General features: G+C 42.5%; 1 protein-coding gene across 6 annotated transcripts in view; it reads left to right on the forward strand.

The window, feature by feature from the left end:
• The window catches only part of LOC139550985 (retinoic acid receptor RXR-gamma-A-like), a 46,805-nt gene that overhangs the window by 19,469 nt on the left and 9,631 nt on the right, over positions 1 to 17,705 (forward strand). For 4 of the 6 annotated variants that reach the window (XM_071362309.1, XM_071362307.1, XM_071362306.1 and 1 more), the window contains 3 exons: positions 9,932 to 10,212; positions 16,393 to 16,540; positions 17,425 to 17,604. In XM_071362309.1, the coding sequence (XP_071218410.1) occupies positions 9,932 to 10,212; positions 16,393 to 16,540; positions 17,425 to 17,604 (609 nt within the window). Of the gene's footprint in view, positions 1 to 7,044; positions 9,709 to 9,931; positions 10,213 to 16,392; positions 16,541 to 17,424; positions 17,605 to 17,705 lie in introns of those variants that run through there. The other 2 variants (XM_071362312.1, XM_071362310.1) reach the window with 2 other exon arrangements.

Raw genomic sequence — 17,705 nt, forward strand, 5'->3', positions numbered from 1 at the left:
GGATGAATGTACAGTCACTAGTGAACGTCTACACCCACCTTGCACAGTCGTCATAATCTAAAAAGGGGAATAAATTGCTTATTTTTCCATTACTTTATCAATTTTTTGTATTTATTTTAAAGGCAGCAAAATATGAAGACTGTACAAGAGGTGTGTAGACTTTATCTAGGCACTGTAAGTATGTGGGCATGTGTTTGTTGGCGCACTGTAGAAAGGCTGCCTGACAAGATCACACTGTGATCTTTGCTGAACCCGAGGTGCTGGGTTCTGTCTTCAACAAAATGGAAAGCTGTGAGTTGGTGACTTTTGACCTTTGTGACACGGTAGGCAGTTGGTGAAAGTGAGACTGTGTGAGCATGCGCGTGTGTTTGTGTTTGTTTACGAGAGAGAAAGAGATCAGAAGTACATACATGCATAAATACACATACACAACAGTCACACACAGTTCTTTTCTTGGTTCTGTCTAAATATACATTGTGGTTTCCTGCATCTGCTTTTGCAGAGAAACTGCTGTACCTAAAACTGTTACTACACAATATGAGGAAGTGCCTTTTTCCTGCTTTATCTTGTCAAAGATCATACCCCCAAGATATGCTAACCTCGCTCCATTACCAATAACAGGAGAGGTTAGCATGTCTTGGGGGTATGACTTAAATGTATGATCTTTGACCCTCTATAACTTTCTCACTCATCATTATTAATAACTCATTCAGGACTATCCGTAATCATGGTAGCATCCACATTAATGTAGAACTATTTAGAAACATATTATATTCTTATTGACAATACAAGTGACTTCAAAACGACACAATACATTATTTACCATTCATTTATATTGGGCACAAAATAATCTGAAAACTGACAACCAAAACGAACTGCAAATGCATCCAACAACTTTGTGGAGTCACAAACTTGATGTAGTGATTGTGTGCTAGGAATATGGGACCAAATACTAAACTTTTGGTGACGTTATTTATAAGAATCTTGAGGGGTGTGAATCATTTTGACCCCTACCTTTTTGAGAAAAAAAGTATTACTTCTTAAACAAGATATCTTTCTATGAGCAATTGTATGAGTATAAAATAATATTATTTCCCAATTTTTTGAGCATGCAATATAGTTCAGTATTTGAATGAGTTCTTTTGTACAGTCATTATTGCTCGTCTTTATCAAGGCTGTCAATCATTTCAGACCCCACTGTATATGTATGTGTGTGAGAGGGAGAGAGAGAGGATTTGTCTGCATACAAAAATCAAGTAGTCAGTCAACACTGCCACACAAAATGTCCAAACCCCCCTAATGCATGCTAGTATCAGTTCCCACTGTAGGCTGGCGTCCGTGCGCTTCCACTAGCCCTGCTGGTCCGGCTGACCTATCCGACTCTGTCCTGTGTAACACGAGAGAGGTCGCTCTACCCAGGACTGACTACAGTGACCCTGCAACCATGCCCCATGCAAATGCCACCTCCTGTTAGCCCTGTGACGTACAGCTCTGCTCAACAGCCCAACCTTAAAGTGTTGGGGCCTGAAATGTCAACCTGTCATTCTATACTCCCAGACGAGGAGAGACAGAAAGAAGACCATGGCTGCACTAAAACGTACATGCATGCAAATAGATTTGATAGATTCTTGTTGCTATAACATATGCAAATAGTTTTGATAGATTATTGTTGCTATAACATATGTACATAGATTTGATAGTTGATAGAGCCCTCTCTCTTGGATTATGTTGCTGTTGGCTTGGTGTTGTTGATATTATAATTTTTTATGACGTAGGTTTAGTTTTTTGGGGGGGAGGGGAAAGAACCTTCTGTTGTCTGTTCATTTTGTTCTCATACATTCATGCCAATTGCATATCACCCCAAATTCATAGTATTAAAGTCCCACTTTCCTTATGTATGCTATTGTTTGTTGTTATGAAGGCTAATGTTTGTTGTTATGTAGGCTAATGTTTGTTGTTATGTAAGCTAATGTTTGTTGTTATGTAGGCTAATGTTTGTTGTTATGTAGGCTAATGTTTGTTGTTATGTAGGCTAATGTTTGTCGTTATGTAGGCTAATGTTTGTCGTTATGTAGGCTAATGTTTGTCGTTATGTAGGCTAATGTTTGTTGTTATGTAGGCTAATGTTTGTTGTTATGTAGGCTAATGTTTGTTGTTATGTAAGCTAATGTTTGTTGTTATGTAGGCTAATGTTTGTTGTTATGTAGGCTAATGTTTGTTGTTATGTAGGCTAATGTTTGTCGTTATGTAGGCTAATGTTTGTCGTTATGTAGGCTAATGTTTGTCGTTATGTAGGCTAATGTTTGTTGTTATGTAGGCTAATGTTTGTCGTTATGTAGGCTAATGTTTGTTGTTATGTAGGCTAATGTTTGTTGTTATGTAGGCTAATGTTTGTTGTTATGTAGGCTAATGTTTGTCGTTATGTAGGCTAATGTTTGTCGTTATGTAGGCTAATGTTTGTCCAATAGGCCAGAAAAGATCTATGCTGTTGCACTATGGCTGTTACAGTGACCGTATTACGAGTCATGAAGACAGTCAAATTCCACCTGACCACCATAGTGTCCTCAAAGCTCATCACGAAGCTAAGGACTCTGGGACTAAACACCTCCCTCTGCAACTGGATCCTGGACTTCCTGACTGGCCGCCCCCAGGTGGTAAGGGTAGGTAATAACACATCCGCCACGCTGATCCTCAACATGGGGGCCCCTCAGGGGTGTGTGCACAGTCCCCTCCTGTACTCCCTGTTCACTCATGACTGCATGGCCAGGCACGACTCCAACAACATCATTAAGTTTGCCGATGACACAACAGTGGTAGGCGTTATCACCAACAACGATGAGACAGCCTGTAGAGAGGAGGTCAGAGACCTGGCCGTGTGGTGCCAGGATAACAACCTCTCCTTCAACGTGATCAATACAAAGGAGATGATTGTGGACTACAGGAAAAGGAGGACCGAGCACGCCCCAATTCCCATTGACGGGGCTGTAGTGGAGCAGGTTGAGAGCTTCAAGTTCCTTGGTGTCCACATCACCAACAAACTATCATGTCCAAACAGCCCAAGTCAGTCGTGAAGAGGGCATGACAAAGCCTATCCCCCCTCAGCAGACTGAAAAGATGTGGCATGGGTCCTCAGATCCTCAAAAAGTTCAACAGCTGCACCATCGAGAGCATCCTGACTGGTTGCATCACTGCCTGGTATGGCAACTGCTCGCCCACCGACCGCAAGGCACTACAGAGAGTAGTGTGTACGGCCCAGTTCATCACTGGGGCCAAGCTTCCTGCCATCTAGGACCTCTATACCAGGCGGTGTCAGAGGAAGGCCCTAAAAATTTTATAAAATGGCTACCCAGACAATTTGCATTACCCCCCCCTCTTTTACACTGCTGCTACTCTCTGTTTATTATCTATGCATATTCACTTTAACTATACTCTGTACCGGTACCCCCTGTATATAGCCTCGCTACTGTTATTTTACTGCTGCTCTTTAATTATTTGTACTTTTTTTTTTACTTATCTATTTTTTACTTAACTTTTTGTTTTTAAACTGCATTGTTGTTAAGGGCTTGTAAGTAAGCTGTAAGGTTGTATTCAGCGCATTTGACAAATAACTAGGGTTGCACATTTTGCGGAATATTCAGAAGTGGAAACTTTCCGTGGGAATTAACGGGAATATATGGGAATTAACGGGAATATGTGGGAATTAACGTAAATATATGCAAATAATATTAATACCATTTAAATGTAGATGTTTTTTGCATTGGATATATCTACCATATCATATGGAGACAGAAACATAAACCTTTTTCCTTATCATAATTAGATTGCAAATGATTACATCCTTCCAATAGAAATTAAAAAAACAATTTAGTTACAAATTGAACTTTAATTAAATGAGTTGACTCTTCACATGGGATGATTTCACTGAACAACAAAAGAAAGGCAATATTGGATGATCCCTAATGATCCATCGCATCTCCCAAAAACATTTTCAACATACATCTGTAAAATGATAGTCTAGAAACTAAAGCTTTGGTTGTCTTCCTCTCAGGCTTCCATGTCTTCTCCCTGGACCTCCTCAATGTCCACCTCTTGAATATCAGACTCTGAGCCCTCATCTTCACTGTCACTTTCCAACCTTGTTGATGATGGCTCGTTGTCAGGCTCAAAAAGCCTCAGATTTGCCCGATGGCCACCAATTCTTCAACCCTTGTATTGGTCAGCCTTTTGCGTGCTTTGGTGTGTGTGTTCCCAAAACAAGGACCAGTTGCGCTCTGAGGCGGCTGATTTTGGTGGGATTTAGAGGATGATGGAGGCAACAGGGGAAAGAACCTCAGATCCACAAAGTCCCTTCCACCAGGTGGCTGATGAGATGTTGGCACGACTGCCATATTGCATCTCCATCCCAAAGCCCTTGCTTGGAAGTGTACTTCACCAGACTGCCAAGAACCTGGCCCTCATTCAGGCCATGGTGGCGAGACACGTTAGTGATGACACCATAGGCCTTGTTGATCTCTGCACCAGATAGGATGCTCTTGCCAGCATACTTGGGGTTCAACATGTACGCTGCGGCTTGTATGGGCTGCAGGCAGAAGTCTTCACACTTTCTGATTTATTTGAGAACTGCAGTTTTCTCTGCTTGGAGCAAAAGTGAAGTGGGCAGGGCAGTACGGATTTCTTCTCTTACATATGCAAGCAGAGTCTGAACATCAGACAGGATGGCATTGTCTCCCTCAATCCGTGCAATGGCTACTGCTATAGGTTTCAGGAGTTTCAGGCTGCTTACCACTCTCTCCCAAAATACATCATCCAGGAGGATCCTCTTGATGGGGCTGTCCATATCGGCAGACTGTGATATGGCAATTTCTTGGAGAGACTCCTTCCCCTCCAGGAGACTGTCAAACATGATGACAACACCACCCCAACGGGTGTTGCTGGGCAGCTTCAATGTGGTGCTCTTATTCTTCTCACTTTGCTTGGTGAGGTAGATTGCTGCTATAACATGATGACCCTTCACATACCTAACCATTTCCTTGGCTCTCTTGTAGTGTATCCATTGTTTTCAGTGCCATGATATCCTTGAGGAGCAGATTCAATGCATGAGCAGCACAGCCAATGGGTGTGATGTGAGGGTAGGACTTCTCCACTTTAGACCAAGCAGCCTTCATGTTCACAGCATTGTCTGTCACCAGTGCAAATACCTCCTGTGGTCCAAGGTCATTGATGACTGCCTTCAGCTCATCTGCAATGTAGAGACCGGTGTGTCTGTTGTCCCTTGTGTCTGTGCTCTTGTAGAATACTGGTTGAGGGGTGGAGATGATGTAGTTAATTATTCCTTACCCACGAACATTCGATCACCCATCAGAGATGATTGCAATTCAGTCTGCTTTCTCTATGATTTGCTTGACCTTCACTTGAACTCTGTTGAACTCTGCATCCAGCAAATGAGTAGATAAAGCATGTCTGGTTGGAGGGGTGTATGCTGGGCAAAGAACATTCAGAAATCTTTCCCAATACACATTGCCTGTGAGGATCAAAGAAGAACCAGTTGCATACACAGCTCGAGCAAGACATTCATCAGCATTTCTCTGACTACGTTCCTCCATTGAGTCAAAAAAACTTCTGATTCCAGGATAACCATGAGCTGTTGAATTGATAAGGTGTCTGATTCATCATTTTCACCTCGATTAGAAGTAGAGGGACTTTTGTCAGAGGCTGCTTGTTGTACGCGCTGAGGGAACTTTATGCACATGGCCAGATGATTCTGCATCTTTGTTGCATTCTTCAGATATGATTTGGCACAGTATTTGCAAGTGTACACAGCTTTTCTTTCTACATTAGCTGCAGTGAAATGTCACCACACATCAGATAGTGCCCGTGGCATTTTCCTGTAAAGATTTGGAAAACAATTGTTTAAAAAACCCAAATACAATTCCATGTACAGATAAATAGTTAAGCAGTTAGATTAAACAACTTCTTTGTAAGATAAATGTTTTAAAATGAAACATGTATTGAAACAGGTGAATTAACACTCCTCAGTTAGCAGGCTCTAGCAAGCTAAAACCCAGTTAGAAATGATTTAAACAACACTTTGCTGTAGGCTACTATTTACTAGTTAACAAAAAATCATGTGTTTATATAAAATATATTCACCCCACCCAGTATTGTAATCAAAACTTATGTATGTAGTCCTTTGCTCAGACAGTGTAGTAGTTTGGGCTCAATAGCATCTCATTAGTGTGCAAGATCTTGAGAATCAGCAGTACATGTGATGGAAGAGTGCACTGCACATGTGATGGAAGAGTGCACCTTGCATGCAGAGGTTTGCAATTCCATTATATTGGGGATGGTTTAAACAAAATCTGCCACAAGACCTAGAATTGCCTTGTGTATACCACAAAAAAAAGGTTCACTGTTATAAGCTAACTTTTTTGATGAATTTAAGCAAAATTGCCAAAATTCCTGGGCTTAACTTCCCATGGAAAATTTCGGGTGAAAATTCCAGAAATTTACCGGAAAGTTTCCGACCCTTTGCAACCCTACAAATAGCATTTGATTTGATTGGATTTTGACCGTTTAGACTTCTCCAAGCTCTGATGCTGCTGATGGTCATTAGTAGCCTACCAAACTTGCTAACTGCCTGGTACTCAGCACCCTATTGTCCCTCTAATCACTCTGACATCAATGCAAATGTTATAAAAATCTAATCAAACACAATGAGAGCCAAACTCTTGTTCTATAGGCTAAGCAATTGCGTGAGAAAACAGAGTGATGGCCTCTATTAAAAAGAGGAGGATCCCATCAGCTTTCCATAGGCAAGGCCTACTATATTTATTTCTCAACCTTCCTAATATTAAGCACATTGCTTCTCTTTAAAACAAGAGTATAGCCTACCTGGCTGGCATGAAAATGAACCATGGGGAAAGTGTCCTCCATTCACTATTGAAGTGCATTGATGACTTTTTTTTACTTCTACTGCCCCTGTTTCGAGACAGGTGCATGATAATGGTCCATTCTAAATCAAAACACATTTTACACATATATTATTTAGTATATATGAAGACAAGATTAAATTAAGTATAGTGTGATGGGTGACAATATTATCCTATCACTTGTGAATGATATATTATCACTTATGAATGATGCCCAACAGCGCAGGATTTTTTTGGCGACTTTTTCAAATCATAGTCGCAGCCCTCATGTAGCCTAGCCCATAGGCTTATATGTTTTGATAAGGTGTGTATCACAACTAAAGTGGCCAAATAACTTCTTAAAATGAAGCACATAATCTGCTTTACAAGGGGTGTAGAGCCTAACTGGTATACATACATAAGCAGCACGTGAGTTTCAAGTTTGGGGAAGATAATTTTCACCATAAAAATGCACCTTTATAATAAAAGCATTACATGCATAATTGCATTTGTGGACTCATTTGAGAATGGTGGTTTCCTGCCAATGGAACAGTCGCGCTTATAGCCTACTGCCGTGTGCGCATTGCTGCGCTTCTAATGTGAAAAAATAGCCTAATACTTTATCAACATTTTAAGCTAAACATTCTCATCTGTTGCGTCAGGCTCATTGCTTAAAACTGTTTTTTTGATGCTAGTGGTTGTATTAATTTGGGATCTATCTCATCCCACAACTGTTCCGGACTATGTTTGGAGTATTTATTTCTCGCACAGAATAGAACAGGTCAACTTTTGTACTATGGGGGATAGTAGATTGACATAGGCTAGTGATTTAGCTGTTCGTTAGGCCTACTCATCTTGTTGGCTGACGAAAAGTAAATGTGGACAGTTCTTCCAATATCTTCAATATGCACCTCGGAATTGGATAAAGACGCGCTCAGTTGCATCCTCGATGTGTGTGTCTTCACTTGTAGCCTGTGAGAAAGACCCGATCATGTGACGAAGAGCAATGTGAGTGAGAGGTGCTTCGGCACGCAGCTGGGAGAAGGGAATTATAATTATTATATTCAGCTCAAGGGTACAATGGCCACCGGCCGCAAAAGGCATGGATGTTTTTAGGGGGCATTACGGTCACACAAAGGGGATGCAGCCGGGAAATTCGAGGCATTATCAAGTGCTTGTCAAATTGTGAATGAGAGACTGATGAAGTGTGTACAGCCTGCACAAAAAACAAAGCAGAGCTCATGCCTTTCATGCGTCTTTTTTCAAAAAAAAATTCAAGTCTCATCATGCAGCCTTAGAATGTATAAAACATCTAAACATATAGCCCAACATTTGTATCACAACTAAAGTTACTTAAATAACTCTAAATTAAGCATATATGAGTACCTGTTTCTTTGTTAACCACTCAACACAGAATAGCGCACTCCTTCAAATCGTTTGGAGAAAATATGCTTTCTATTTTATTCAGCTTTGTTCAATTGCATTCTTCATACTATAAAATAATCTAAAATAATGCTACGGAATTCTAAGCAAATCTTGTCTGCTTAATGAACTAGTGTAGCCCACAGCCATATGGTACTGTATAGCCAGATCAAGGCCTAACATAAGAACAATGCAGAGTATGTTATTCTGTTCTTCTGAAATAGACTACATTTTCTTCATATCATGTTGCTTTAGAACTGTCAGGTTTTGGCCAGGACTGTTCAGGTTTTGTTCACTAGATGTCCCCCTTGCACCTTTTTTGTACCTTTTGTTTTTTCTTGCCCTAATTATTGTTTGCACCTGTAAGTCATTCCCTTGTTAGTATTTAAACCCTGTGTGTTCCTCAGTTCCTTGCTCAGTGTTTGTATGTTAGCACCCAGCCCCAGCCTTTGTGATCATTTTTTCTCTAGTTGGATTTTCCAGAGGTTCTCTGGTTTTGTTCTCGTGTATTTTTGGATTGGTCTTTTGAGGTTTGTTTTTTCCCTTGCTGTTTTTACCACTTTGTGGATTTTCTTTGTATTTTGGAAGATATCTATTTTTTATTAAACCACCATCTCTAGTACTGCTGTGTCTGCCTCATCTTCTGGGTTCTGCCAATTATTTAGTGACTGTTTCTCGCACCGGGTCCTGACAAGAACTGTCTAAAATAAATAATGGATTTATTGTGATGGTGTAGACTTTGAAAAAATGTAGACGTTCCCAATGTCTGCATCAGTGGCTTGTAGGCTATGCGTGGAAGACGAGAGATGCTAAATGTGTTTATGTTCTTTAACGGTCAATTACCATGAGACCAGCAGTTATTTGCTTGACAATCACCGGCTGACAAAATTTCATGACCGCCACAGCCCTATGTTGCACTTCCCTCTAGGGTCCCTGTAACATCCCCCTAATATTTTCTCATGTTGATGCATAATGGGAATACTCGGGGCTCTTATGACCTTAGAAATCTTTTTTGAATGATCAGATCAGTGTAGCCTGTCTCTGCACTGACCTTCTTAAGGCTGTTCTGGGGCTGTATGGAAGTTCCTTACGCAGGCTTTCACCGTGCACTGACCCCCAGGCGCCCAGCTACTTCAGGTTACATCAGGTTACATCACAGTGCATTAACAGCTGAATTAGTGATAAGGTTCAATGGAGAGATTCACATTTTGGACCCCTGGCTGTCACTCAACCACTCAGGAACCTCGGTTGCTGATGTGGGTCTAGTTAGTTGTTATGCATGTTGCTATGTTAGTTGTTATGCATGTGTCCTAATTCATCGTGTTCTGGTCTGATTTCCCATTCCACTGTCTCTGAACCAGGAGCTTATAGAAGTATGATTTATAGAACAGTCATGAACAATTTCTCGTCATGTGGAAATTATTGTAGTGTCTATTCTACAATGTACATTTCTAGCTGCAAAATCCTAAACCCTATTGATCCTACACCTATGTACAGTAGAATGTCAAGTGGGCTGAAAACAAGTATCATCTCCTTATTGGTTGGCGTGTCCCCTAACTCCCTTCTCCTCTCTGATTGGCTGTTTTCTGCTCTGATTATAGATTCTTCTGTTCAGGTCTCCCACCTGAGCTCCACCCCCTCACAGCCCCTTAGCATCATGGTGGGCCCCCCTCACCCTCACCACCATCACCACCCCTCCGTCATCAGCACCACCATCAACCCCGGGCGGCCTCGCCCATCCCTCATAAGCACCCTGGGCTCGCCGTTCAATGGGCTGGGCGGCTCGCCGTACTCCGTCATCACGTCGTCCTCTCTGGGCTCGCCAGGTGTCTCCATGCCCCACACGCCCACCATAGGCTTCAGCACGCTCTCCAGCCCACAGGTAAGAGTCAATGTATTCACACACACTAATTAATGTGTTACATAAGGAGATGCATAAAATACTATATATCAAAGTCATAGTGTAGCATCATAGCATCACAAATATGTGCCAAAAGATAATATATGAAAAATATGATACGTGCATTTAAACAGCTATGTGACTCACTGTTGAGTTGGGTGATATTCTGCTTGGAGCACATTAAGGCCTTCTACGTTACTTGCTGAACACAAACACACTGAACGTATACAAGGCTTTACAATAGGAGAATCAATGCACCAAAGTATTGTAGCTTTAGGAACTACTGCAGCAGATCCATTTTGATCCTCCATTTGAGTCTCTCAATGTCTTAGGCTCGCATGCCAAGCTTACTCTCCTTCACCCAACTACAGTAACTAACCTTCCCTGCAATGTATACCTATACCTGCTGCTAAAGTAGTCTCAGACATTGTATTTTAGTGTTGGCTCTGCATCCCTCTAGCAGAATGTAGAAGGCTGGTATGCCAGACTAGCCTGACCCAGACTCATTCATGTCCACGGACTGCAACTCAATCAGAGGCTGCCGCTGCCGTACAAATATGTTCTCGTTCTATTCTGCTGCTCACTTCACTGGTCCTCACTCAGTTAGTGAGACACTTACTCGGATTTGAAGTCCCAAATGTATAACAAATGGGGAGAATGGAGGCCTAGTCTTGTCTACTTACTCTTGTGAATTTAAAAGTTAATATTTGATTCACTTAGTTTAAAAAAAAACATGAATGTTCTGTCCTGCATTAAGTAGAATCTAGACCTGTCTCCTGTGTTGCTTTTCTGACCGTCTCTGCCTGTACCACTGGTTGGGCCTCTGCTTGCCCTAGAGGGGATGAGCCGATTTGTATTTGGCTGTCCGACTCGGAGCTAACTGAGCAAAGCTAACGAGGCGTGATGGCTAGTGAGTCAGAGGGACATATCATTGCCCCAGCCTGCTAAGAAAGTCTGGAAGGCTAGCTAGATAAAAAAGAACACAAACAGAAGTCATCCTTCAGATCTATTAATTGCCATACAACCAAAGGTTGTGCGATTGGATTTTCTTCATACCGCTAATAGTGCAGCTCCCTTTTGGTCTCAAGGAAGTAGACATAATGTTTACATTTTAGTTCATTGTCTGGCACATTCAATGAGCCAAGCAACACAACGTAAACAATTACTCTTTGGATCAACCTAAAAAAATTGCAGGGTTAGGCATTGATTTGGAGGACCCAGGCAGAGGCCAATCTGAGACCACCCACACAAAATGTGTGCTAAATTAGTTTAATAAGACATATCATTTCATTGTCAAAATGTATTACCTTTTAATGTCAGTCTGAGCCCCCAGAGCTGTTCGGAGCCGGCTCGAAGGATATTGAAAATGCACTGAAAAGACTTTGAATTCCTTTCACCAGTAAAGGTCTTTGCATCACCACATATAAGACAAGGAGGCAGGAAAATGGGGGGGGGGGGGGGGGGTTGACAGAAGGTACTTGACAGGTTAGAAACTGAGCTTATTCCCTCCACTTCTGATATTTAACCCTTATATACACCTTACACAGAGAGAGAAAGATACAGAGAGAGAGATGCAGAGTGGTGCAGCGGTCTAAGGCACTGGATCTCAGTGCAAGAGGAGTCACTACAGTCCCTGGTTCGAATCCGGGCTGTATTACATCCGGCAGTGATTTGGAGTCTCATAGGGCGGTGCACAATTGGCCGAGCATCGTCCGGGTTTGGTTGGGGTAGACCGTCATTGTAAATAAGAATTTGTTCTTAACTGACTTGCCTAGTTAAATTAAGTATAGTTAAATAGAGAGAGAGACAGAGACACTAGCTAGTGATTAAGAGTGTTGGGCCAGTAACCGAAAGGTCGCTGGTTCAAACTGACTAGGTGAAAAGAAATCTGACTGTGCTCTTGAGTACAGAGAGAGATAGATGCACTTCTGCCATCAAAGACTGTAGAAGAAGGACCAGATAGTCGACAAGAACTTACACATCCTTACACATTTTTTTTTAGAATAGTTAGTTTACTTGTTGAGTGTTGTGTTGAGTTTTATTGGTCCTAAGGGTTGAGAAGAGAGCGGTAGAGGAGAAGTGGAGGAGGGAGACAACAATGAATGAATACTCACCCTGGTCAGTGAGCAGAGGCAGCAGGTCAGTGGAGTAGCTGAACTCTTGAAAGGAAGTTTGAGAGCCACCTTCACAGGCTGAAGGGTCATGGAGAGGCCCTGGACAAACTCGGCCGCAGGCTCTCCTCCACCAGGGTCATGTTGGCAGTGACCTCATCAGGGAGGAACACAAACATACTGACATCATGCTGCATCTGAACAATCTGCCGAGAGAGAGAGAGGGAGGGAAGGAGAAAGAGGCAAGGATAAAACAAAGAAGAGGAGAGATCAGATCAATTGGAAAATATGTTTGTAAGGAGTATTTTTCATTTTTTATACCAGGCTGTGAGAACAAATAAACTGTGTTCTTACTGTGCAGCCCAGGTCTGAGTTGAAGCCCAATTTCACTGAGTAATGGTCCTGGGTCATCATGGCAATATGGGGGAGTGCCTCCCCATCTAGTTGGAAGTACTCCATCCCTCTACTTTGATTGAAGTTATCCATCTACACACACACATACACACACACACACACACACACACACACACACACACACACACACACACACACACACACACACACACACACACACACACACACACACACACACACACACACACACACACACACACACACACACACACACACACACACACACACACATGTAAATAAGAACCGGTAGGTGGAAGGTGAAAACAACTTCAGGAGATTAAATAAGGACTTGAACCCCAGCCCTCTAGTACCTTTGAATTAGGCAACACCCAGAGCAACCAAGCCAGCACTTCCCAGGGGCTTTGTCAGGATGCGATCCACCTTGCCGTCAGTCTGGTTGATTGCGTCAATGGTTGTGATTGTTTTCAATCTTTCCGCCATGTGGCGCCAACTCTCCATGTTTTCCACATGCTCAGTACAATACTCATGTGCTTTCAAATTGGTCCCTATATTCTTCCAGTAAGGAAAACCATCCCTTATGAAATTTGTCTCTTAAAAAAAATTAAAATACGACAACAAAAACAAAAAGCTGCATCAGCTCTAACTGAATACAATGTCCGTGTGATTTTTTTCTCTCCATTTTTCATAACTTTTTCATAGTTGCCACAACTAAATCAGTGCTAGCTAGGCTAATGCTAGTGGTTATTGAAGTGCTAGCTAGGCCTGGGTCTGTCTCTGGGCTCGTCGTCATCGTGTCCTCTGCCTCGACGATGATGGCAGTATTATCAGCGGCACCTGTCTTCTTACTAAAGAAATGCGTTAACTTAAGTCATGTTTATGTTACAATGTAGTCTTCTTTTTCTTTTCTCTGCCCCGCTCTTCTGAAAGCAGCAGTTTTTGCTGCAGAAAGTCACGTTTGCAATCATATCGTGTGAAACAATGCCTAGAGTGGCGTATGGGAGGGCCTCAAGCGGATATTTTTTTTTTTGTTTTGTTTTTTATGCCCAGGTCATGAGGCACCTTGATGATGTGAGGCCTGAGGCAGTTGCCTCTTCGGCCTAATGGTAAGTCCACCACTGGTGTTAGGGCTAGGGGTAAGGTAAGGGTTAAGTTTAGAGTTAGGATAAGCTTAGAGCTAAGGTTAGGATTAGTAGATAGTTAGTTGAAATGTTACTGATGGACTATCCAAATAAGTAAGTAAGTAAGTCGCCTTGCATGAGCAAGCTGGAATGGCTCATAGGAGCAGGAGCCTATCTCCTGTTTCTGTAGGGTGAAGCAGCTTGATGTACAAGTACACCCCCTGAACAGGACGCTAGTCTATCGCAGGGCCTTACACCCAATCTCTTTAATGCTGAGTGCCAAGCAGAGACACATTGGGTCCCATTTTTACAGTCTTTGATATGACTCGGCCGGGGATCGAACTCAAACCTTCCAATCTCAGGGTGGACATTCTAACCACAACCACTGAATAAAGAAAATAATTACAAACTATATACACTGAGTGTAAGAAACATTAGGAACACCTGCTCTTTCCATGACATAGACTGACCAGGTGAAAACTATGATCCTTATTGATGTCACTTATTAAATCCACTTCAGTCAGTGTAGATGAAGGGGGGGCACAGGTTAAGCCTGGAGACAATTGGGACATGGATTGTGTATGTGTACCATTCAGAGGCTGAATGGGCAAGACAAAAGATTTAAGTGCCTTTGAACGGGGTATGGTAGTAGATGCCAGGCACACCAGTTTGAGTGTGTCAAGAACTTTTTTTAATGCTCAACAGTTTCCTGTGTATATCAAGAATGGTCCACCACCAAAGGACATTCAGCCAACTTGGCACAACTGTGGGAAGCATTGGAGTTAGTCAACATGGGCCAGCATCCCTGTGGAACACTTTGGACACCTTGTAATCATAGCTACGGGAAGTAGGGGTGCTGAGGGATCTGCAACACCCCCTGAATTGATTTTGTGGATCTTTTTTTTTCTTCTTCTCGCTAAATTGTGCACTGGGCAAAAAAATCATAAACCCCCACAGCCAAACATCTTCCCGTGGCTATGCTTGTAGTCCATGCTCCGACAAATTGAGACTGTTCCGAGGGCAAAAGGGGGTGCAACTCAGTATTTGGACGGTGTTCCTAATATTTTGTACACTCAGTGTATATACAACCCATTTTTCATGTTTTACCAAGTAAATTTTTCACTTTTGAATAAGCTATCCAAATGTCTTCATTTGGGCACAGTGAATGAATAATGTATAGGCTATATGAAGTATTCAGCAAGGGTCTCACATGCGTAATGCATGGCTGGTATGTGTGGGGTGAGAGGGATGGGACGTGATGTGTAGACTAACAATGTAGGTCATCCGTAAGTGTGTGTTGCCCGTGCATATGTTATATATGTGTATGTGCGTGTGTTTGTGCATCCTTACACATCTGTGTGTGTGTGTGTGTGTATGTATGTGTTGACCCGGCCCAGTCCTTTCTAGTCTACAGTACAGTACTCAGTGGCAGGGAGCCCGCATCACAATCCAGGCTGGTCTCACTCCAAACGCAATAGTCCCTCAACCTGTTTGTGCACACAAGATGCCTATCTATTACAGTCATATGCATGACTTACCCTCACTAGCAGGACAATGCATTATTAGGAGGATGTCCTCGTAACTTTTTAATCCGCTGTGGTTCATAATGATCAGACCTGGGTTCAAATAGTATTTGTTCCATTTATTATACTTCAGATGTGCTTGATTGAGCTTACCTGGCACAATGGAACCAATGCAATAGTCCTTACTGTAAAACCCACCTTTCTGGCACTCTAGACAGGCACAATCAAACACAAATACTTTATGAACCCAGGTCTGGTAATGATGCTTTCCTTTGGCCCGGAGTAGCTTATATGGTTTCCTCAATGACCAACTACCTCCCTCTGCTGCTCTCCTGTGGAACTGCATGTACCATAGTTCAAATGAGTGTGTATTCAGCTTAGTTAGAATTCTATCTGGTATGGATTACATCAGCCTTACAGTTACCATTTTGTGCCCTTCCTTGAGGGCCTTCTGTAAATGTTTGCTATTGTCACGATATTATATTAAGGACTGTGTAGAGAGAGTAAATCATCCAAAGGTACTTCCTTAACGGGATAAAAATCAGGTCACATGACATGACAAAGGAAAACACTTCAGATAAGGTTGTTAGGGAGGTAGGAAGTGTTCAGATAGGGAGGTATACACATAAACAGAGAAATTAACACAAGCACACACAGACAAATACACACACACACACACACCGACACACTGAGGAAGGCGCTGACTGTATACTGTATAGCTAATGCATACAGTATACAAAAGACCACTCGAGGTGCTTGGTTCTGTCTTCAACTAAAATGGAAGTCGGTGACTTTTGACCTTTGTGACACCGTGGGCAGTTGGCGAAAGTGAGCCAGTGTGTGTGTGCGTTTGTGTGTATGTGAGATGTACACCCCCCCCCACCCATTGACACACACACACACACACACACACACACACACACACACACACACACACACACACACACACACACACACACACACACACACACACACACACACACACACACACACACACACACCATTAACCCCCTCTCTGTCCCCTGTTCTCTGTAGATAAACTCTCTGAACAGTGTGAGCAGCAGTGAGGACATCAAGCCTCCTCCAGGCCTGGCTGGACTGGGTCACATGAACAGCTACGGCTGCATGAGCCCAGGGTCCATGTCCAAGCACATCTGTGCCATCTGTGGGGACCGATCCTCAGGTAAAACAGCAGACTACATTATAGCTAGGCCCAAGACTAAGGCCCAAGACTAAGGCCCAAGACTAGACAATACCACGAGAGCTTGGGACTAGAAGGTTCCATCTGCAAAAAGGAAAATTCGGAGATAATTGGGTTTAAAGTTGCAAACCCCTCATTGGTTTGAATGTGTCAGCAATTTTTATCTTGTTTTCTTTTGAATTTACTAAGACAAATTGGGATATTTAGAGTACTATATTGGTAGAGAACATTGAACAGAACAAGGCTTGGTTAATAATTCAATTTTGACCAAAATGCAGATAGAGCCTTATAGTCCTAAGCTCTCGAGCTGGGTACCAGAGTTTTTCCCTTGACAGGTTGGATGGTAAGGAAAAAACTCTGTCCCTACTACTAGTATTACTAGTATACCATACCCCTTTCATCAACATACTGTACCTACAGGATAACTAAGCCAAATGAACATTTCCGCGAGAAATGCTACAATAGATTATTTCCACTCACTAACGCCAGATAGTATATTTAAGCAATAAGACACAAGGGGGTGTGGTATTTGGCCAATATACCACGGCTAAGGGCTGTTCTTATGGATACAGCCTTTAACCGTGGTATATTGGCAATATACCCCAAAACCCCAGAGGTGCCTTACTGCTCTTATAAACTGCTTACCAACGTTAGTAGAGCAGTAAAAATAAATGTTTTGTCATACCCGTTGTACACGGTTTGATAATCCACTGCTTTTAGCGATTCAGCATTCAGGCAGTTTATAAAGCTCCTCAACTAAGCATACCATCCACACCAACACTGAATCACCCCACAACAGCAGCTCATATACAGTAGGAGCTGATCTGATCAAGATAATCATTCTATTTCCTGTTCCTTTCCTCCAGGGAAACACTATGCCGTGTACAGCTGTGAAGGCTGTAAAGGCTTCTTCAAGAGAACCATCAGGAAGGACCTCACCTACACGTGTCGAGACAGCAAGGAGTGCCTGATCGATAAGCGCCAACGCAACCGCTGCCAATATTGTCGCTACCAGAAGTGTCTGGCCATGGGCATGAAGAGAGAAGGTGTGTGTGTTTGTGTGTGTGTGACTCCCCTGTGCGTATGTGTGTGTGTGTTTCTCTATGCAGGCAGGTGTGTGTGTGTGTACTGTGTTAGTGTATGTAAG

This window comes from Salvelinus alpinus, chromosome 23 (assembly GCF_045679555.1).
Source record: "Salvelinus alpinus chromosome 23, SLU_Salpinus.1, whole genome shotgun sequence".
Taxonomy (NCBI): Eukaryota; Metazoa; Chordata; class Actinopteri; order Salmoniformes; family Salmonidae; genus Salvelinus; species Salvelinus alpinus.